At 44.2% G+C, this 23,459-nt stretch overlaps 1 protein-coding gene across 3 annotated transcripts in view; it reads right to left on the bottom strand.

The window, feature by feature from the left end:
* Nucleotides 1-23,015, bottom strand: part of MITF (melanocyte inducing transcription factor) — a 108,322-nt gene extending 85,307 nt beyond the window's left edge. For 2 of the 3 annotated variants that reach the window (XM_069866091.1, XM_069866092.1), the window contains exon 1: nt 22,847-23,015. In XM_069866091.1, the coding sequence (XP_069722192.1) occupies nt 22,847-22,950 (104 nt within the window). In that variant the 5' untranslated portion in view covers nt 22,951-23,015. Of the gene's footprint in view, nt 1-15,090; nt 15,302-22,846 lie in introns of those variants that run through there. The other variant, XM_069866093.1, reaches the window with a different exon arrangement.
* Nucleotides 23,016-23,459: the final 444 nt, after the last annotated feature.

The raw sequence follows: 23,459 nt of genomic DNA, 5'->3' as shown, positions 1-23,459 counted from the left end.
TAGCCCTTCTATATTTAGACTATTACTTGAACTACACATTTATTTTTTCTTCCTGACACTGCAGAAATGGAGAAAAGCAAAAGGCAGGAGTGCTAGCCCAGGCAAGGAGGCAACTTTTCAAATACTGGAAAAGGTTTTAAGTTCTTGGAGAAGAGGACTGTTCCTTTAGATTTGAAAAAAGGGCCAGATACATGACTTCCAGCTAAAACACCATCCCGGACTTCACCCACCCCTCCATGAAATGGAAACTTCCTTTGGCCAGGCTCAATTGTAATGTCACTTGTGGTCTGCTTCAGCAAGCAAAGGGTTAAGATGCTGCAGTGACTGGGGTGAAACACTAAAGGTCTGTTTAGCACCTGTTAGGGAGACAACCACTCCCCTTCATAACTCCCTATTTCTTCTCTGCTGAAAGCACCAACAACTCCTACCAACCCTTCAGACAAACAGAAGGGAGATGATCTCCCACACACAAGACCTCTGCTCCCCCAAAGATGGGCAGTGCACCAAAAGTACAGCACTAAACTATCATAACACGTACACTGACGTACATAATGAGGTGGAACTGGTGAGTCAAAATATGACAATGAGTAGATGGAAGTACAGATTTCAGTTAATGTAGCTGAACTAATACATTAGGAGAACAAGCAAGCCTCCTGCACATGCGAAGATGAACATCACTTGCATGAGACACCCCTAAATAAACACTAAATCAAACTAGTAAACACAACTGACAGGGTAATGACTAACAGTCCATTTAAAGCAAAGCACTATATAGCTCTTGCTTATGGAGAGATTTGGACTCCTTTGAGTTCTCCCCAACTCAGATGAGCTTTCTTCCCCCACCCCCCATCAATTCTAGATTAACCAGCTCATTTATCTATTCAGAGTAAATGATACCCAAGCTTTTGATTTCTTGACTAAAATCTACTCTGCAACTAGAACTAATATCAAGGCCTACCCAAACAGCTTGGTATAAATAAACTGGGGGAGGATTGCATACATTAGTTCCCAGATCTTTGGATATACTGCTTTTTGGGGGCACTGTTCCAATAGTTTCTTAAAATTATGGCATCAGAACAGAGCGTGAAGCTGGGTGGCATGTAGCTGCCAACACATCAAGCACTTGCCATGATTCATTAGTCCAGACTTTGATGAGTTGTTCCTGGGTTTGAAATAACTAGAGAAAGAAAGACCTAGACACCCAACCTGCCAGAGCTCAGATGAGCAGAACCCAAACTCCAGGTACAAATCTACAATATTGCTTTGTGAGTGTTTACTGTTCTTTTAGCGCTGGTAGCTACCTTGTCAAATGATAGAAAGGTGGTCTGTATCTTGAGGTTACATACATTAACTGGTAGGGGACAACGAACCAATAGAACAGTCACTGCCTAGGTGCCACTTCAGCGTCTCGGCATTTGCATACAACCATAATCAAACTTCCCTGTGTGTTTTTCTCCAAATGAAAACACTACCATAATTTCGTACTTTTTTGAACCCTAACCTCTTTGTCTCTTTTCCCTAAAAGAATTTTTTCCAGGCTTTCATCCTCCCTTTCCTCAGAGAAAGAGCCTTTGAAAAGTTTTTAGCAGATACAATGTCTAATTTAGCCTGCTACAGCTATTTCCAGATGGCCTTCAAGAGGACAAATTTATTCACTTGCCATGAATTTTCCAAAAGGAAAGAAATAAATGGAAGTAAGACACGCTTCCTAAAGCAAGAAGAACCTTGCTAGTACCTAAGGAATTATGACACTTAATTTCTTCTAATAAAATCACACAGAACTGGATCCAACTCACAGAGACACCAAACACTCCCAATGACTTCACCCTTGTCTCTAACCCAAACAGCTTTTTCATGGGAAGAGGGCCACAGCACGAGCAGGTATTCAGACTGTTGGCACATATTCCTGGAATCTCTTGCCTGAAAATCCAGCCATTAACATATGGAGGAACTGGAGCAAGCACTTCTATTTTTATTACACATCATCTTTTCTGAGTTATCATTTTCCCTTCTTTACCAAGTATTTGGCAAAACAGATAGAAGATCACAAATTCAGTTGAGGAATTACAAAACAGATCTTAGCCTTTTCATCAATGTGATGGTACATTTTCTCTACAGAACGCTTGTTAAAGTTGTGTTTTGCACCATCAAAATAACTCATGTGGTTACACTTAAGCCTTTTCTCTTCTCTGGAAAAAGGAGCTCTGGCATAGCAAAATCAGGCAGCACCTGTATCAGGTAGAACCTCAGGGGAGGTTCAGGCTAGATATCCGAAAGGTATTTTTCACAGCAAGGGTCATTGGGCACTGTAACAGGCTGCCCAGGGAGATGGTTGAGTCACCGTCCCTAGAGGTGTCTAAAAGATGGGTAGATGAGGTGCTGAGGGACATGGTTTAGTGGCAGACAGGAATGGTTTGACTCAATGATCCAAGAGGCCTTGTCCAACCGGGTGATTCTATGATTACCTGAAAGTCAGGATACAGACAGCCAGGTTCTGTCTAAGGCCAGCAGTATTAGTAAGGTCAGTATTGTTCTGTCTTGGTTACAACCGGTTTTGCCAGTTCTGCACAGATGCTAATTCCTTTGTTTGTCACATCTTAACTGAGACCCTACACCTGCCCTAGGCTATGCTGCCACAAGTCTCTCTGCCACAGTGAACTGCCACGGAGACCGAAGGAGCCAGAGCTGGGATGCAGAACCACAGATCCTGATGCTTGAGAAGAAAACTTGGAAGCGGGTCACCAACAATGCCACGTTCCTCCAATACCATCCGCTCAGCGCTTTCTCCCACTCAAAGGGGGATCCTCAGAGCTACCTCCATGGGTACCTGTTCTACCATCCTCCCTCAAGGCTGTCTCAAGAGCTCTTCCCTGGGCAGGATATCGACCAGGGTTCTGACAACAGCGAGGCAGTGGGTGCGTGAGGGCTCCTTCCCATCATGCTGACAAGCTCTGCCTCTTTCCAGAGGGACCTGGACAGGCTGGAGAAGTGACCCTGTGAGAACATCATGAGGTTCAACAAGGCCAAGCGCAAGGTCATAAACCTGGATCAGAGCAATCCCTGATTTCAGTACCCGATGGGGAATGACATGATTGAGAGCTGCCCTGCAGGGAAAGACTTGGGGGTGCTGATTGATGCTCGACATGAGCCGGCAATGTGCACTCGCAGCCCAGAAAGCCAAACATATCCTGGGGTGCATCAAAAGAAGCGTAGCCAGCAGATCAAGGGAAGTGACTCTGCCCCTCTACTCCTCTCTTTTGAGAACTCATCTGCAGTACTGTGTCCAGTTCTGGAATCCTCAAGATAAGAAAGATATGAAGCTGTTGGAACGGGTCCAGAGGAGGCTACAAGGATACTCAGAGGGCTGGAGCACCTTCCATACGAAAATAGGCTGAGAGAGTCAGGCTTGTTCAGCCGGGAGAAGAGAAGGCTCTGAGGAGATCTTATAGTGACCTTCCAGTACCTGAAAGGAGCCTACCAGAGAGCTGGAGAGGGATTATTCATAAAGGTTTGTGGTGATAGGACGAGAGGGAACAGATAGGTATAAACTGGAGGGGCAGATTTAGGTTTGATACAAGGAAGAATTTCTTCACCGTGAGAGTGGTGAGCACTGGCACAGGTTGCCCAGGGAGGTTGTGGATGCCCCATCCCTGGAGGTGTTCAAGGCCAGGTTGGATGGGGCCTTGGGCAGCCTGACCTAGTGGGATGTCCCTGCCCATGGCAGGGGGGTTGGAACTAGATGATCTTTAAGGTCCCTTCCAACCTTAACTATTCTATGATTCTATGATTGTTTCCCTGTAGCCATCTGCTTCTTGTGCTTTATTCTCAGATTGCAGATCTGCTGTGAAGCAACCCACTGCCTGTCTTCATGCTCACACAGCACCTACCCACAGCACAGGATGCTTTGTCCTGAGCAAGGATCCTAAGTGTTACAGTAGAATAAGTTATAACATGAAGAACAAAAGCTGTTTACAACAGACTTTGTTGTTAGAACTTCCCAGATATACTGCTGGCAAAATAATATCACATTTCACCACAATTTCCCTGATGTGTGCCGACTACAGAAGAGCCCTCTTCAACCACTGCAGTTCCAAAGTACCCTGTACTGAAGTCCTAGGTCTACATAGAAAGCTGCTGAGGAGAAACAAGGTTTATGTTCTGATTAATAGTTCAGGACGAAAATATGGGCTCTGACATAATGTAATAGCTATTTTGGCACAACTTTTGAGGAGCATGAGTAAGCAGCCTCTCCTAATTGATGTGCAGATCCTGGAGTGGGTAGTAACTGCATAATAGCTTCATGTTGTCTTCTGAAAGTTAACACAGATGTGAACCCTCTCAAACTAGTCTACGGTAACCATCAGTGGCTGTACCCTGGAAGAATTTGATCCTGCTTCATCCGTTATCTAAATTTTCTGTCTTCCATGGAAAACAGATTAACACAGGATGACTTGGACATTAAAACTGCAGTCAACACAAGTGATTCCAGGTCTCATTGGTGGCAAGTTTCAAGCAGCCAATCAAAATACCTTGGCTTAACAAGTTACCTCAGCAGCTGAGCAGTGAGTGAAGCCACGAGTGCTGTTAGACCACAGCCAACATGTACTAAAAGAGCTTAGCTTAGTCTATGGTCAAAGAGGTTACTGTTAACCTGCATTACGTCATATTTGCTGTGAACCAGGACTTTGCACACAGATAACTACTGCAGTATAGCTGACATCAGTCAATTATTACACAGAACTAAATAATTATGCTTGAGCCACAAGATGATTGCCTCAGTGAGCCAGTGTATCTGAGATGTGGTTCCTATGGAGTAAGCATAAAGCTCAAGAAGAGCCCTGCAGTTTACCAGACCACTGGCTTTACTGTTTTATTAGTTTAGAAGATTCACTATGTCAAGAATCAGACACATAGAATTAAACTGGACTCACTGATGAAGATGTCACTGACTGTAAGCATGGAATTTGTCACACTTTCTACTGGAATGCAAAATTCAGATGCATACAGAAATCCAACCACAGGCCAGCAATCATACCACTCACACACTGCTTTCACTACCTTTTTATAAGATCATCAGTATAATATTTTTGTTCCATCTAACCCAACAACTGAACATAACTGCAAGCTGCCAAAGAAGGTGGAGTCTTGTCTTCCCACAGTCTGGTCCTCAACCCCTCCCTTGGTTGGGTCTTGGAACTATGTGGCCATTGCACAAGTCACTTCTGTAAGCAGATGGAAAACTTTGAGCATGTGTGGTCCTTTCCCATTGAATCGGTGAGATAAACTCTCCCTGCAGCCATTTAGCAGCCAGCTCCGGCCTAGGGTGCACGACTAGTTTTCAAGGCACATGTGGGCATGGCCATACCTTCCAGCAGCAGCTTGCAGCCAGAGGAGTTTGGGTGCAGCACAACACCACACCCTGCACAGTGCAGAGTCCTGCACCGACTGAACTTTTACCCCACATCACTGCCTTGGAAATAAACTAGTTAAGTAACTGATAAGAGGCTATTTTATCCCCCCTTAAACCACTCAAATGATAGAAAAGACAAAGCCTCTGATTCCACGTATCTAAGCTCTAGAGGGGATGGCTGGGCAAACTCAGAGCCTCCTATACCTTCACCCCTGCAATCCACTGGAGCAGACAATATCAAAGAACTGGTAAAAGCACACTAACATGAGAATGGACATCACAGGACAAGCACAGGTCAGACAATACTGCTCTGCAAATGACTCTGTGTTCATGTTCCAAATTGATGCTCTTAAATAGTCCCCTATACTCAGACCAAAAAAAAAGATGTGCAACCAACATTTTGTGCATGCAAGGCTCAGTAGAATAAGGGGAAAGCTGTCCCTTATCCCTACAGTCACCCAAAATCTCTGGTCATTATAAACTGGTGCAGTTTTCCAGGCTGTTTAAAAGGCCTGTACCTTATGTACAAAGGCAAACCAGACCACGTGAATGGATGCAACACTAGTAGTCCAGTCCTGAAAAGCAAGGGAATTCCACATGCAAGTGCAATAAGCCTGACAGCTTCTAGGGAGAATTAAACCTGTTTCCCATTGCACAGCAGCCGCACTCTTGTGAGGGGAGCAGCAGCACACAGCTATGCTCAAATGCTGGGAGGAGCTAAGCAGCCCTCTTGAAGGAAAGAGGGAGACCACTTTTCTTTGTGACAGTAGTGGCTGTGGTCGAATGTAAAATATGGGCACAGAAGTTGAATCACAAAGGCCAGGCCAATTTTTGTAAAGCAGCCCTGCTGCCTGCAGGTGTAGTTCTCATCCTACGTACCATCCTTCTATGCTTCTCTCCAACACTAAATTCAGCAAAATATGCTGGAGTCTGGGTTCTGTTACAACAGCAAAGGGGATCTCAACTATTTAGTCTATATCCAGTGGTCCCTTCATCTTCAAATGCTTTTGTCCCAGCCTCTGTGAATGCCTTGCACCTTCTGGCAGCTGTACTGTCACAGCCAGCCCATGCTTTCAGAAAATGCTGTACAATAAAGCTAAGCACAATAACAAGTAAGCGTGCTACAACAGAAATCCCAACTCCATTACTACTTTCCAACTAAATCAGAACGTTCCTTAACCATGCAAATGCAGAGGGAAGGCAGTGCCTTCAATGCTTTTCATTAAGAACTCTGCATCAAGCACAGCTCCATGTAAACTGTATATAATCCAATTTCTGCACTACCCTATTTCAGTTTCTCATTACTGAATATCTTTCATGTTTTAATTCACATGACATTAGATTTGCTGCATTAAATGAGCACTTTCTGAACTCCAGAATAAAACGGAGATTAATTACTACACTAGATTTTTAAGTGAGAGTAAAACTCTATTAACGCCTAAAGCAATGCTAAACTTGACAACTTAATTGAAGTTAAGCATTGCAAAGTTAAATTGCCTCAACAAATTTATTCAGGTAGCAGCTCACAAAGTGAGACCTCCCAAGATCCCAGGTGTTACCTAGACTACAGAGGCCAGAACTCCTCTTCCTCCCAGATGTTGCATTTGTAGCAAGATCCTCAAGTGGTATTTTCAGATGGCCTTGTAAGCAAATATCCAGACAAAAACTACCATCAACAACTGCCCAAATCCAGCATTCACGTGGTATTAATATTGCCTCTGCAGTATCTAAGAGCTAAGCCTTAAAGCACTGAGGGAGTGCAGATACTGCTGTGCTGATCCCCAAAGTCACTCTCGTTCGCATGAGAAAAGTCTGAAAGAAATGCATAAATGCAGACATCATCCTCACCTGTAAGCTTAAAGTAAGAAACACCACTGACACTATGGGTTCTTAGGTTTGCTTGAAGCTTCTAGATGGCAATAAGAAAACAACCCTCTTCCCTGAAAATTGCTACTCTGGGAAAACACTCTTAACTTTCTGCTTTTTCTCAATACTTATTGGAAATGTAAAAGGAACAAACTCTGGATCAGCAAACATGATTTATTTCTATCCTTGATGTTTTGTATTGCCAGTCAACTCCAGCTACCCAGACGTGTCAGAGCTTAACAAGACAGAGAAGTGAATGCAGCCTCAGAAAACAAACTCAAGACTGTACAGTCAGTTTATGTTCATATCTATGTCTGACACCAAGTGAATTAAGTAAGTCTGCTATGGTACAGCATAGAACTGGACCCCTACTTGCTACTGACAGTGTCATTAAAGACTTGCATTTAACTGCTACACTTTATTTTACCCTGGAAGGCACCTTCTAAAGTAATTGTTTCCAGTAATTCCAGTAAACCTTTACTGTGCTAAAGAACAAACATATTCTCCAGTTTGTTAGCCCTTGAAGCTGCCAAACGCAAACTGCAGAACATAGTAGAACTATGTAAGTAACTGCATGACCCAGGACAGCCAAGGCAAGAGGTCACTCCTGACTGAAGCTTAGTTACTCAATTCTGTGTGGTATCTGTTCACTATAGCTTGGCAGAAGTGTATTGCACGCTGTCCCAACAAACAGAAACAGTTGCAGGTTACAAAAAGTTACTTTGTGCACAGTACACTGAGGAACTGATTCTAGAATAATCCCAGAACACAAAATGGCCAAAGTTCATGTTTACTATCTTAAAAGTAATTTTGACTTTAGTCCATGAATTCATAGCAGACAAGTTAGCACTGGTGCATCAAAGAACTGCAATATTTTAGTGAACACCCTCATGGAATTATTATACATGTTAAACCATCCAGATAACATCACAAATGGCAAGCATCTGTCAAATGCTCTACACAAACACCACCAAGGTAGTTTTGCAGCACTGGACACAATCTCTGCACTGCCACAGAGACGCTTATTAAATGTAATGTTATGTTGTAGGATGCTTTGCATCTATCCACAGTGGGAAATGATAGAGCAAAAAAGATCTAGTTTGTGTCGAAAGAGACTTAATTAAAACAAGGAAGAAAACCTCGCAACCTTTGACCCAAGACTGAAAAGGACACACAAGTTTTGCTGGCCAGGGCTTTTAACTATGCCTGTACAATCAACTTGCTTTTAGGACAAATTGCAGCAGTATAGATAATGCAGCAACGACCCTCCTCTTACTTAGAAAAGCAAAGCTTAAGAAGTGCAACCAGGGAAGACTGTGTGCAGCCTCCTGTATACTTTGTCTTGGGCATACTGTGATACCCAACTCATACATACCATTTTTAACTTTGGTCCAACACACAAGAAAAAGAAACCACTAAACAGAAAAACACACTTCTTCACCGTGAGGGTCATCAACACTGGTACAGATCAACCACAGAAACTGTGGAGCCTCTGTCTTTGGAGATACTCAAATATGATGAGACACGGCTCTGAGCAACCTACTCAACATAATGAGCAGCAAAGCTGGACTAGATGATCTCCAGAGGCGTCACCTCAATGACTTTGTGATTCTACACAGCCACAGGGAAAATCATAAGACTGTTGAAAATAACTATCCCAAATCTTCAGAACCTGTCCACATGACTCCAGGTATTAGACTAACAATGCTGTGGTTGGCTTTGAAAACAACCTAGTTGGAATTCAGAAAGCTGCAGACACATCAGCTCCTTTATTAGGAGGTACATAAGCACTATCACAGCAGGCACACACAAGTGCTCAAGGAACTGTTCTTCATGATTTAAGCAAGAGCAAATCTAAATACTCATCTCGTAAACATCTAAAACATTCCAAAACCAAGAACTTCCAAACAAATCTTCATCTAAACAAAAAAGCAAAACACACTACAAAAAACAAACCCATAAGCCAACATTATCAACAGGACATCAGAAACCAAATGGGCAGTGAAGCCTTGTGGGGAGCAGGAGAGGAAAAAGAAATATCTGACTGACTGTGCTCTTCCTCTGCTAAACAGACTATACTGAACTTCAGTTAATTCTGCATCTCATATTGAAAAAAATATGCATTTGTACTTTTCTAGTGACATTTTTTACTCTTCTAAGTAGTATTTCAACAAAAGTGGAATATACTAAAAATGCCAGTGTTAGGCTCAAAAGTACATCAGATTTAACAGCCTGTCAAATGCTGAGCTCTTCGCCGAGTTCAGCACTGTATTCAAATCATGAGCCGAAACACAAGCATAGAGAGTCTTCGGTTCACGTGCTTAAGGTTTGCTGGATCAGGGCAGAGCACTCCTGTCTCTGTTACAGCACCATGGCTGCAGCAGGTTTAAACCTACGAGCATAAAACCAATTGAACTATTTTGGGTTCTGAAATAATAAATAAATTGAAGTGTTTTGCTGTAAGGAGGTTTGATCAACAGAAGTCTTTAAAAAAACGTAACTTCAGCTGGCATTTGAGTCTGATCTCTTCCAAAGCTACCTCAGTATAAACGCTGGATGCTTTCTTTAGCTTGCTCCCACTTTAGCTCCCACTATGCCAAGGATTTGAAGCACATTGAGTGGGGACAAAAAAGCCTATGGGCAAGTACTCGCTCAGCCAGATTGCTTTTGGGAGAGACTTCATATAATTTTAAGATTCCAATTACTTTTGCAACTTCAAACAAGCCCAAGTTGTTTATGAAATTCCAGGTCATAAACCAGTATGTTGTCACACCTCCCAGAATTTTAACTTGAATTCTCATCTTCATCTAACAAGATGCCAGGAAACAGAAAAGAGCCTGTTACCAAAAACTTCAATAAAAATCAGTTAAATTATCCAGATGGTTTTCATTCCACAGAAAATACTAAATCCAGCAGTTTGCAGAGCAGAGCATTTTCTAAACACACAAAATAAAGAGAAAACAATACACAAGTGGAAAGTGCAAATGCTGAGCCCTTTATATTTTTGTTCCAGCAGAAATACAACACAATCAATACAACCTTGCAGTTCTGGAGCACCGATCTTTCTGCTGCCAGGGGTGCTCTGCAACTGTTAAGTGCCATCGAACCGCGCACAGTTCCTAGTTCTACCACTTAGTTCTTCCCATGCTACATGCAGCATGGAGGAGCTGCTTTTCTGTCACATAGCCCCCAAAGCCCAATGTTCTGTATAGCACTACGAGAAGCCAAACACCTACTGAACAACCTGTGTACTGTGGGTGACTCTGCAAGCAGCCAAATTTAGCACTTCTGCAAAGCACAGCCTGCTTCCATAGCTCTTAAACACCAGGAAAACTGTCTCAGAGTAAATAGCAATTACAGAACTGGAATTTCACGGGCTATGAAAGTCCTTGCCATAAAAAAAATAAACCCATGCAATGAGACAAGGACAGATACTGCTATTTTCTGCATTGTGATTTTTAATAAGCCTCATTGCCAAGGTATTAAAATACAGATAAGACACACACATCACATAATTGTGTGACAAAACCAGAAATCATTCAAATCCACCAAGGGTAGAATTAGAAAACTGATCTCCAATCAGCGAGAGATGAGCCATGGAATAGTATGTCTGCAGTTACTGATGGATATTCATCCCAATTACACAGCATCTCACTAAAACGTTTCATAGCAACGGGGCAGGAGTTATCAGATAGAGGGATAAGACTGTTAACGTTACAAACCAGCACCATCCTCCAGCTCATAGCATGTCTCAAAAACGAGATGAGAAAACAGGCTAGCGAGCAAACCCAACACTTAAAGAGGAGTTGTAAGAAATCACTGAAGCATGGAGTTTTTTCCTGTAGTACTTATGGTTTTTCCACATCAGGAAGTCCAAGCAGCACAGACAAGAATACCATTGCAATGTGCTAAACATCACACCATATTGATGGCACACTGATGCTCTTGCAATCATTTGGCAGAGCAGGACTCATCATCTTCTGTGTTCCTCCATCTCTGTGGCTACCTTGAATAGCTGCAATGTCCAGCCTGCCCCAGAGAAGCTCTGGGTACAAAAATGATGGGATTCCCAGTTGAGACTGCAATCACCATTGGTGGTGCCCCAGATCTCAGCTCACTGCAAGAGCCACCTTTTCTCACCAGCCTCCTTTCATTGAGCTGGCACGCAGCACGACACTCACAGCAGAATGGCATTTGGGAACATGAAATCATTGGACCTGTTCCTCCGTAGGTCTATTTATAGTCTCAAGTGGTGCTGCAAGGCAAAAGGCCAAACAGTCAACAGTTTCAAAGAACAAGTCCCTAAAGATCCCACCTGAGACCCAAGAACACATACACCCACCCTAGATCAGTGCAAGAGATCACTGCACACACTGCAGACCCAGAGGAGGGAAACTTCATGCTATGGAGGCTGTGGTACCCCAGCACAGCTCCTAAAAGCAACTTCATTTAAAAGATTAACTGAAGGATAATTAACAACCTTCTTCAAAACCGCCCTCCTTTGGAAACCCAGTAATCACTGCCTACTCTGACGGATCTCTCCCAGAAAGCAGGAGGCTGCTGTAAAGCCAAGGTGCCTGAATCCTTTGGGAAATACCACAAAGGCTGCAACAAAGACCCTTCCCCATGGCTGCCAACATGCAGCAGGCACTCCACCAAGACTCACTCAGCCAGCCCTGCTTTCTTTGCAGGGACAGCTCCAGCACTTTCAAGATCTTCCTAACAGGTGGATCCATTTCATGCTTTTCCACATTACTCAACACACTTGAAAAACAGAAGGTCCTTGCTGGCCCACAGCATCTTCAGCACGAGTAGCTCCAACGACACAGCTCTGTACAGCAATTATCAAAAGCTGTAATAGCTGGGAACCAATTTATCACTTGCAGAATAGTTTTGCAATGCCACTGAAACTGTAAATTGTGTAACAAGCTAAATCAAAAAACCAAGTCTGTAATAGAAACATCACCTTATTTCATCTCCTGCCCTGCCTGCTTTACTTCTTTGAAATAACCCACTCTTACCCTGACTCAAGCTTAGCTTACTGGACCACAAACAATCTCACATTCCTAAAAAAATTAAGTACTTTCAAGAATTGATGTATACTTGTCTACACTGTTAATATCCATCCACCTTTGCCTGACAGCTTCCTCACCACATACCACTCTGAGAAGCCCTTTGGCCATCAGTACCATCAGGGAGTTCATACCAGCCTTCAACTTCTTTGTCCTCTTGTAGCAACTCAGGAACCTCTGTTTCCCAAAACCCTAAAGACATTCTCCCTTCATCCAGCTACCTGGGCCCAGACTATCATCATTCATATTTCAAGCAGGTTCCCATATTTCACACTGTGACCCACCCCAATTACAGAGATTTGGAAAACTGCCTTTTAGAAACAGATGGAGCTGAAAATGATCTAATTTCCGAGCACATCTTCCTTGCTTCCTGGTAGAGCTGTTCCACTTTGTACAAATAACTACTTTCTGGAGTTAAGTGAGAACCATCCCAGGTGAATGCTCACTCCTTTGCATTACCAGGCCACTTGTCCCTCCCCCTCCCAGTTCAATGAATATTCCACAAGGCAAAAAACAGACTAGCTTCAACGAAAGAGATACCTCAGAAAGCCTCTGGTTTATTGGTATGGGCACTCCAAAGCACGCTGGATAAGTTCAATCCCATGTTTTGAGTCACAGACAGGATGGTGTCTCAAAACTGCTGTGTCCCAAGTGAATAAAGTTGAGGTAGGAGTATGTCATACTACCTGCCCTCTCCAATCTCTAAGAACAGACCTGTCTTTGGCACGTCACTCCAAGAAAGTTTTAGCAACAGCTCACCTAGACCAGACAACCAAATCTGCAAGGGACAGCGTTCAACACCAACATCAGGCCCATTCTTACACCCCTCACTGGCTGACATGGGCAATTCTCCATTCCGCATGCTGGCTTTCAGAACCTCCTTCGACGCTAGCATTTCCCGTGTGTTCTGTAAGGAACCCAGACACCTACCTCATTTTTTTTTTTAATTCCACTAGGCAGCAGAACATAAAAATGAGATGATGCAATGCTTAACCAAAGTTCCCCTTATGAATATAGCCCCAGGTGCCCAACAGGATGTGACAGGTGGACAGGCAGGCGAGCCGAGGAGGAGGATGAGGTCATGAAATAGGCAGTTGCATGGCATACTACTAATTTTAAATTCCAAACTCATTATGCACAAGCCTAACAAACAAAGGAGCAGCTTAACAGATTTACAATGTGCCTTCTCCAAGGGTGAAATAATTATTTATCAGATAGCAGCCTTCATGTTACAACACCAATAAATAAATAAATGATCCCAGCAACTCTTCTGAACTTTGCCACTAGACAGACTGACATCTGGGATGTGCATTTAGCATGGCTGAGCTGCGGTGGAATTGTAAATATTTAGCAATTGTATATATGTTGAAATAAAACTTACTAGATTGAGCAGAAACCCAACCACAGTAGTTAATGGCATCCCAGCACACCCACTGCAAGTGCCTCACCCCACCCCAAAACTCCTCCCAGCTTCCAATGAGCAGCCCAAAGAAGGGGTTTTTTTCCCCTTTGCTTTCCTGAAAGATCATCCCCTCCTATCTATGTACGCATCACAATGTCATTGTGATTTCATTCTCTCATGCTCCAACTGTTATTTATTCAAACTGAACTCCATAAACATTATAAGAAGGGTTTGGTTTGTTCCCTCCACTTCTATATTCCCAGCTTGGCTTTACAGCTTCATGTTACTATGCAGGGATACATCCAGAAAAAGCATTTCCAAAGTCAGCCACATTTCATATAAACTCTCTCCTCCTTTATTTAGGTAAAACCCAAAGAATAGTAAATGCGCACAGAACATGCTCAGACAAGCTCTCCCACTCAGATACTTCAATGATCCTTCTCCATCTCTACAGTACCATTCCAGCTTCCCAGTTTGAACCTCCAGGACCACAACCCCCCTTGCCCATATTCCTCATCTCTTCTTATCTGACCGCTTCCAAGTCTGCTGCCATCTTCTCACCCCAAAACATTTCCCAGCTAATTTAGCTCCATCCCAAGTTTTCTAGCTGGCTACTTTTCCTCCAGAAAGAATCACAGTAACCTCTATTTTCTGTATGTGTTTACATGTTACAACAGGATGGCTGGCAGTAAGATTAGTAACCATCATTCATCTTCCCTGTCTCCATTCTCTGAAGCATTCTTTGTTCAGAACATTCCAGTTGTTCCTACTTCTCCTTGTTACTCTTCTCCAATCTCCAGATCCCAAAACCCTGCCCTACTAGGCTTTAACCACTCATAAAGCCGTTTTTATTTGTCACATACTGTGAAGGCAAGAAGTGGCATCTCAACATCCCAGGGTTACAGGCAAGCTCTTATAATATAGTATCTTATTAGTATCTTAAACACATTAAGCTTGGCAAGTTTCTGGTACCTAAACATCTCAAAGCTGATCAACATCTTTCCAGGTACCCAAACACACTTAACTTTCACCACATAAAGTCCTTTTTTTCTCAGACTTCATCATAAATAAATCTTTTAATGTAACAGCAGGCCAAACCAGGCACATAATCCCTGCACACAGACAAACCAAGCTTGCCTTTGTAGGTCTGAACAGCTACAAACCTCCTTCCTACCCCCTGTAATTTCCACGGTCTCTTCACAAGTGGTCTCACAAGATGCTCTGAGAAGAGCAGACCACCCAGCACACTCCACCCAGCCACTCCAGCCCAAGCAGCCCATTCAGGTGGGTTTATGCCCATTTTGTGCCAAAAAAGCAACACAAACGGAGGCGCAACGTACCTGTGAAACCAGATCACCGTTTTTTGGGGAGCATCTAGAAAGCACAAATCCAGTTCTTTCAAGAGGTGGGAATTGCTGCATCGCCTCAAATGCGACTGTTTCCCTTAGCTGGAATATCCCTATTAGATATTGACTGCAGGACTGATCTCCAGCCGTCTGATACCATACCTGGATATTCTAAAGTAAGAGAAAGAGGGTCTGAAAAAGAGGTATTTGTTTGTTCTTGACGCTCATTTCTCTAGAATCCATAAACTCCACATCTGCAAATGTATGTCTGCCTCCACTATAGAGGAATAATCTTCATGGGAACTGATTTAAAAAAAAAAAAACTTGTTTACTGTTAGAGGCTGTTAATTACAACATTAAAATACTAGCTCGAACCCTACATTAAACTTGCATTCTGTTTTACATAGCAGCATACGTAACAATCATCACAGCAAGCAGCTCTGTTGGCTCATGCTGGAAGAAGTAATTATATATCACAGCAACACATTTTTGCCCTTCAACCTGCCAGTCCAGTCCACGCAGCAGCTGTGAGCAGCAGGTCAGGGCAGGGGGAGCCTGCAGAGGGTTTCTACATAATCACTTACCACAGAAGGAAAAAAGCTCTAAGCCACTAGACCCTGACTTGCATGCTTGGCAGAAAGCTGCTAACACAAACATTACAGCAGCCCTTGCAGCAGAGATGTTACCAGAAAAAATAAGCTTGATCCAAAGGCACTATTTGTGATTAAAGTAGCAGCTAACAGTTGAACTTCAGGCCTTCCATGTCAACATCCACAATTTTTGAACTTGTATACCTGCTGTCCCACCATCCTCCTACACGTGGATACTCCTATGCCCTCTCTGAAACACAAATTTTCAGGTGAAGCCGACAGACATCAACAACTGGGGCAAATGCAAGTTGTAAATTGAAATTCTGGCCAAAGATACCAGGACAGAGCCCTTTCTAAAGGCACCCCAAAACTGCTAGCGCCCATGCACAGCAAAAAGATCCCTGGCATGTCTACCACAGGTAACTACACGCACCTTCTGCCTTGAAGATGGGCTGGAGGACAGACTGACCTGTTTCAGACTGTATTACAGTCTTCAGTTTCAGTGAACCTAAATATTTCCATCTTGACACACAAAGCAGCTTTTTTACAGCTGTTGCAGCTAAAACAGTAGCATTGTTGTATTATGAATATGAAACAATATTCCTTTCCCTGTGCTGTTGTTCCCCAGCATGAAGTGATCTGCAAAACCACATGCAAGTCAATAATTGTCCTGTTATTGTTCAGCTGCTGGGATTATTTAAAAAAATAATAATCACAGTTTTAGTATAATATGACAGCAATGCACGAGTTAACCGATCAGCACAATCTGCCATACGGTACTGCTTAATCACGTTGGTTTTGTCCTAGCAAAAATGGTATTACGAGACAGTGAATTTTACCAAGCAAAAATGTTACAACCAATGCATTTCAAAAACTTTTCAAATCCAAAACAGAGCAAGGCAGACAATAATGGCCAAGAGCCTGACCAGCTTACTGGAGGCTGGGCTCTTATTTTGTTCTCAACACTGCAACAGCAGATTGTTCTCGGAAGACAGTTAACAGCCAATACGCAATTTCAATCTCTAGCAGAAAAGTAAACAGAAAATTACTCCTTCCATTTCATTTTCTAAGTCTTAAAGCGTGTTACTCTGGGAAGCCAACCTAGAAATAGGAGGACAGCACTGTGTGGGAACAGGTTTATTCTGTACCCTCATTTTTAGCCAGCTGTACAGATTTCTCCCCATTAAACTTTTAATAATAGAACACAGTGAGAAGCTAAATTTGTTTACAAAATAACACATCCGCAAGTCTCTTCTTTCCCAATTGTTTCCCAATCTTCCTTGTAGATCCTGACCAAATCATACAGCAGGAATATTCATGCTGCCTATCACCATGCTGGAACCGGCCTCCCATACAACACCCCAAGTGTCAAATAAAAACATACCTGATGCAGAATAAACTACACAAAAACTTGATAATGACTACTGGTAAGTTCAGAGTAGCCCCAAAAATTCTGGTCCAGAGGCTTGTGAAGTTACCTCCACCACGCACAGGGACATGAGCAGTACCAGGGGCACCCCAGCCATCCATCATTAGGGTTGCATGGGTTTATTTTGAACCATTTAAAAGGCAGAAGACTATATTGATTCAAATAATCACCTGGATTCTGTAAATCAATAATAGTCAGCCAGGGAAGCTTTCTGCTCACCAGAAAAGTATGGATTTATTTCATGTGGAGTACTACGTACATATACACAAGCAGTACAATCAGCAGTCTGAAAAATAAAAACAAAACACATGTGTGCTGGAAGGTGCAGTCAGTGCAGTCTGCTCAACCTCAAAATATCTGTGCACTCTCTGATCAACCTGGCAGCTAAACAAAATCCTTCCGAGGAAAGCAGGCCAGGGAAGCAAAAAGGTGACGTTCAGTAGTTTCTATCAAAGCAAATGCTGAACTGAATTTCATGAGCTATTTCTGTTTCCTTGCTAAATAGCAAAGGCCCACTGCAAATAACAGACTGAGAGTTTCACATAAGAGAAAAGGTCAACCAGGATCTCTCACCACAGAAAATGCTCTGCTACAGACAGGGAGCAGCACCAGTTCCCAGAATACAGAAATATAAAGAAATACTGTTTATCATCTCCACATGTTCATGGAACAGACGCTCCAATTGCAGCCTTTCCTTTAAAGACCTTTTTCAAAAATAGAAGGGAACAAAAAGATGTGGCGAAGGTTTCCTTCCCAGTGAAGCAAATTTGAGGTGCAGAATAAACATGGGATTATTGACTCCCTCACAAAAATGTTACCAGAAAGATTTCGGAAAGACACACGCTCCTGGCTCTGCTCTACTGACGTCAGCCAAGACTTTTACCATGGACTTCAGTCAGTGCCAGCCTACATCTCACTTCAAACTCAGCTATTATTACCTTTTAGTTTAAAATATGCAATGTTCCTCTATAACAGACGGAAAAATATTTCGGGAACTTTTAAAATCTGTTCCTCCAAGATACTTTTTTTTTTTTTTTCAAACACACTGAGACACAGTTCCTGGATGCAAGCACATGTGACCTGTTCTAAATAAAGGATATTTTCCACTTCTTGCACAACTGGAACAGATACAAGCAGGAGCTTCAACAAACTGCATTGCAGAACCCAACCAGAATATAAAACACTTCAATAAGATCCATAAATAGCAGTAATATGAAAAGACTACCTCCAATAAGGCACAAACTCAATGTTGAGAAGCCTAATGTAATCAAGTTCAAACTTAATCACGCTGCAAAGTTCATTTACAAAATTAAATTTGATCATCTCCAGAATGAGGCACTTCAGAGAAGTCCTCTTTGGCTGTAGAGTAAGTACACATTTCAAAGATGTGCACCTCTGATGAAATTAATACTTCCTTAACAAACACTATGGGTTAATGGGGAAGTTTTAGCTAAATCCAGACTTCAATGTTTAGCACAGCATCAGAAGAAAGGGGATCCTTTACAGAGGATTTTACAGATAAAGACAAGATACTAACAGGCATAAGTAAAATAACAAAGGTTGACATTGAAAAAAAAACAACACACATTTTGACACCAGGAATGATGAGAATTTTATAAAAATATCACTTCTTCACTAGTGACAAACTCTACATCTTAATGTTATTGCTTATAAAGCAAGAATAAGCTTCCTAAAAAACTACCATGCAACTTAAAGCATTTTCTAATAATTTTTCCACTAAAAATACTTCAGTAACTGATCATTCAGGTGCTTTTTAACCAGTCTGAAAATAAAGGAGATGAGAAAAAGCAATAGAAAACAGCACAAAGTAATTTACCTACAAGTACATGGTTTTAAGAGCAAGGCAGTAATTTACAGCTACTAACAATAATTTGCTGGCACTTGCTAGGTCGTGCATACCATCCAAACAGACATACATTACAGAGAACTAAAAAAACAGAAAAGCAACTGAAAATAGACACTTTTTTTCCACATTTGGCACATCAGAGTTAGTTCAGATTGCCCTGCACAAAGGCACGCTGTTAAGTCTTTACTTCCAGTTTAATATCCAAACCACTGCTGTAATAAGTCAAAAGATTTGAAGAATCCACATTACTAGTATGACAGACGTAATTTAAGCCTACAGCATCCTGACGACTGCATGCAGACACAGCAGTATCTGTGTTTACTTTTGGAAATAACTGCTTATTTTCTTGAACCTACTGCCTGAAAATAAAACCCCATCAACGCCGTTGTGCCTTGCTTGTACCAGAAAAGAAATCTTATTTACTTGTTCATTACACAAAAATGTACATATTTACACACATATACTTGTAAATTAAAACTTCTACCCTTTGGGAATATGGCAGGAGAGCAATAAGGTGTGAATGTGATGAAAAAAGAAACATATCTCGTTGTCTGACTGGCTAGTCAGACAGTCCAGCTTCCTCCCACAGTGAAAAGTGACTCTGGAGAAACCAAAGCAACTGAAACATCTTCTCAGTTTTCAAAGACATTCAACCACAGCAAATTCCAGAGAAGCCTTACACGTATCTAGCACTTAGCACAAGAAGCTAACTTCTCATGAGTGTGAGGGGTTTAAGAAATATGGTTATGACTGATGTATCCCAGCCCCATGTATTGTCTCGATCCTTTGTGATTAAAGGTTTTCACTGGGCTTACATTTTTCCCTGGCCTCCAGCACTCAGTTGTGGCTTGGCCGAAGTTAGAACAGTGTTTACTGCAAAAAGCTTTTTATTATCAGACCCCTTGTGGCTTTGGATTGCAGACTGCAATTATGAAATATGGATGGAGTAACAGCGATGGCATACTGGAGAGAAGAAATCTTTAACTGGATGTCATATACTGGAAAACAAGCAGTCTGAGAGGAAGTAAATAGGAGTTTCACTGAGTGGGGGAAGCGGTATCAGCAGGGATGAGTTAAACTGGGCAGCTAAAGATGGTTCTTCTTGGTTCAGAGCACTGGCATTCTTACATATTTCTGAGCTGGATGGCTTTTTCTATGTAATCAAAATTTCAGCAGCTATGAGTAAGTGAAAAATGCTTCTCACCTCTTACAGTTAAAAGAGATCAAAGAAAGCCCTGAATATTGCTAGGAAATCAGTAGTTCTCACCAGGGAAAGAGCAGATTGCTATACAGACTCATCTCGTAACACCAGCTATTGCCTCTGGTTTGCCTGCTCCCCAGACACCTTTCCAGAGCAAGGCTGTGGAGAAGAGGGTAAGGAAGCAATTCCCATAGCCACAGTCCCATGCTGCACCAAGCTGACCTGGTGCTATTCCACTGACTGCTGTGCAATTACTCCCTATTCACGTCCACAAGAGAAAGCTGCAGAGTTCTACCCTTGATAATCATCAGTCAGACTAGTTTCAGGCTTGAGCAAAGCTAAAGGCCTACAAAAGCCCTCAAAGATTACGATCTGCACATCATGAAACAAACAGGTTTGTGAGCAACTTTTGCCTTCTGTTATCACCAAGTTTTATCAGCCTGGCTCAAGGGAGAGGTTTATGGACCTGGAAAGGGCCCCTGGCTCCTTTGATTCTCCATCTCCCCCAGGGCCAGGAAGACGACTGAGAGTATCTTGAGGTAAGAGCTGCACATTAGCTGGGCAGATTCCATGCTGAGGTTAACACGTCAGTTCACTATCCGCCAGGACAACCGTGGGGCTCCCTCTTCTTGCACGTGTGTGGAGGGACAGGGAAGCAGGCAATCTGGTCACTTCTCCTACCACACAAGCCCTCCTGGAAATATATCAGGAGAGAAGTTGGCCTGAAGCACCACCACGATGTCTGGAAGACTCACACGGGGGTCCCTTTAAACCAAACAGGTAGGTAGTGCTGGCTCTGCAGGAGTACCAGGACAGAACATACCGGAGCAATTCAGCCTAGCGAAGTCTGAAGTGACAACATTTAGAAGATGACCAAATACTCCAGTGCTTCATTACAGGGTATGTTTATCCACTTCCCCCCACCCTGAGAGAAGTGAACAACGCAGGGATGCATTTGGGTCCCAAAACATCAAGTCACGGGAATTAAAAGCAGTTTGAACATCTGTGGAAGGTCAAATGCATACGTGGTATCTAAGCTCCACATCCACACCACCTGAAAGCACAGACAAACTGCTGACTACAAAGCAGACATCCATAAAAAGACAACTCCCGCACACCAGTTAAAGACTGTGGCTGGTGCAAACATGGCTACTGAACAGCAGTGCAAGGCACCAGTGCTCCAAGCCGTGTGGGTCTCCCAGCTGCCTCCACCACAGCTGGAACCCACCGCTGCTGCTGAGCCTATCTTTGCATTGTCCTCTCTGCACGTTAGCCTGGTTCCCAGCTAGCTACCTGAATAATGTCACCTTCCCTACGCAGCCTTGGAGGGCAGAGGAGTTCTGGCAACTTTGGTTAGGCTGGCTGGCCTGACAGGCTGGGAAAGGCTGTGCATCGCTGCTACACCCCTATTTCTCAGCAAAACCAGGGCTCAGCGGGAGCCAGGGCCATCAGGCCATTGCAGGTGGCCCCAGATTTGCCAGCCTTGATACTGACAAATGTTTCAATGTTTTAGTACAGGACCTCCAATGTTTATGAAACATTCAGAGCCCAACACAACATTTGTTTATTTACTTTGAAGAGTACCTGACAGGCAACACAATCTAAGCTCGTTCTAGCACAACTCTTTAAAAAATATTTACCTTCTCATTCATTTTTCAAGTGCGTGCACAGGCATACGAACTGTTCAGAATTAAAAACAAACAAGCAAACAAAAAAATAAACCAACAAACAAAAAAAAACCAAAAATGACTATAAATACAGGCTAACTGCAGACTGGATTACAAACACGATACACTGGCAGCAATGACCTTCCATCAGGGAGGGTTCGCTGCCCCTCCGAGTACTTGGGATGGGAAACCAGAGCAGGGAGAACAACATCATATCAGAGAAGGCAGATGCTCAAGGTGCGGTAGAGCATTTGCTTCCTTTTCCCAGCATTAGGATGGAAAGCGAGCACTTAACACCCCGCAAGGGAGTCACCCAGCGCTTTATTTCCCTTTACAGACCGTACCTACACGGCGCAGCCGCTCCAGGTATGAATAAAGGGCACATCGCGGGGAAAAAAAAACGCTCGAGGAAGAAAAGCGACGTACCTAGGGAAAAGTTTCCGGTCTATCCTGCAATTACAAGTCACAGACCCGCTCTCTAAAGTCGAAAAAAACAACCCCTGCGCCGCAAGCCCTTGCGACCCCCCCGCTGCCGCCGCACCTGCGGGGGGGGGAGGGGGGAAGCGTCGGCGCCCACCGGGGCGCGGAGCCCCCCGAGGGTCCCGGGGTGTCCCGGGCAGGCCCCGCACGGCCAACAATGCCCTTTACATAACGCCGGCCCGCCCAACAACGCCGCTATTATGGCAGGAAGCGCTAAATGGCCGCCCGCGGGGCGGGGGGGGCGAGGTTTAGCGTTTGCGAACGGGCTGGCGCAGCGCGGGGTCGGCGTTGGCGAACCGGGGGGGGGGGGGGGTCGGAGCCGGCGTTGGCAAACGGGGTGTTGCAAACGGGGAAGAGGGGGGGAGGCGTTTCAGCGTTTGCAAACGAGCTGGCGCAGCGCGGGGTTCGCGTTTGCAATACAGTGTTGCAAACGGCGGGGGGGGGGGGGGGGGGGGAAGGAAGGAGGAGGGTTGGCGCTCGCGAACGGGGGCACCGCGTCCTCCCCGCCCGTCCCACCTGCTCTTGAGGGGCTGGCTCTTCAGCTCGTAGTAGGTCTTAGGCTCCTCGTGGAACTCCTCGCCCACCTCGAAGTCCGGCACGATCCCCGACTCCGCCTGCATGGTCGCCGCCGCCGCCGCCGCTGGGAGAGGGAGAGCCGGGAGGTGACCGCCGCGCCGAGCCCCGCCGCCCGCGCCCACGCAGCCGCCGCCCGCCCCGCTGGGACTTGTAGTCCGGCCCGGGGCCGCCCCCGCCCCGCCGCGCCGAGCACTACAACTCCCGCCGTGCGCCCGGCCGCGCGCGTCACGGCTGCATCGCCCGCCGCGGGGAGCAGGGCGGGGGGGGTCTGCCTTCTAGCGCTTGGGGGGGGCTGCAGGAAAGCTAGGGGGGGAGTGTTTACAAAGGCTTGTAGCGATAGGACAACGGGCAGTGGGTATAAACCGGAGAGAGGCAGATTTATACTAGACATAAGGAGGAATTTCTTCACTATGAGAGTGCTGAGCCACTGGCACAGGTGGCCTAGGGAGGTTGTGGCTGCCCCATCCCTGGAGGTGTTCAAGGTGAGGTTGGAGGGGCTTTGAGCAGCCTGATCTCATGGGGTGTCTTTGCCCATGCGAGAGGGGTTGGAACT

Source organism: Phaenicophaeus curvirostris, chromosome 11, assembly GCF_032191515.1.
Source record: "Phaenicophaeus curvirostris isolate KB17595 chromosome 11, BPBGC_Pcur_1.0, whole genome shotgun sequence".
NCBI classification, from domain to species: Eukaryota; Metazoa; Chordata; class Aves; order Cuculiformes; family Cuculidae; genus Phaenicophaeus; species Phaenicophaeus curvirostris.
The sequence above is the reverse complement of the archived record's forward strand: the minus strand, read 5'-3'. Positions and strand labels throughout refer to the sequence as shown.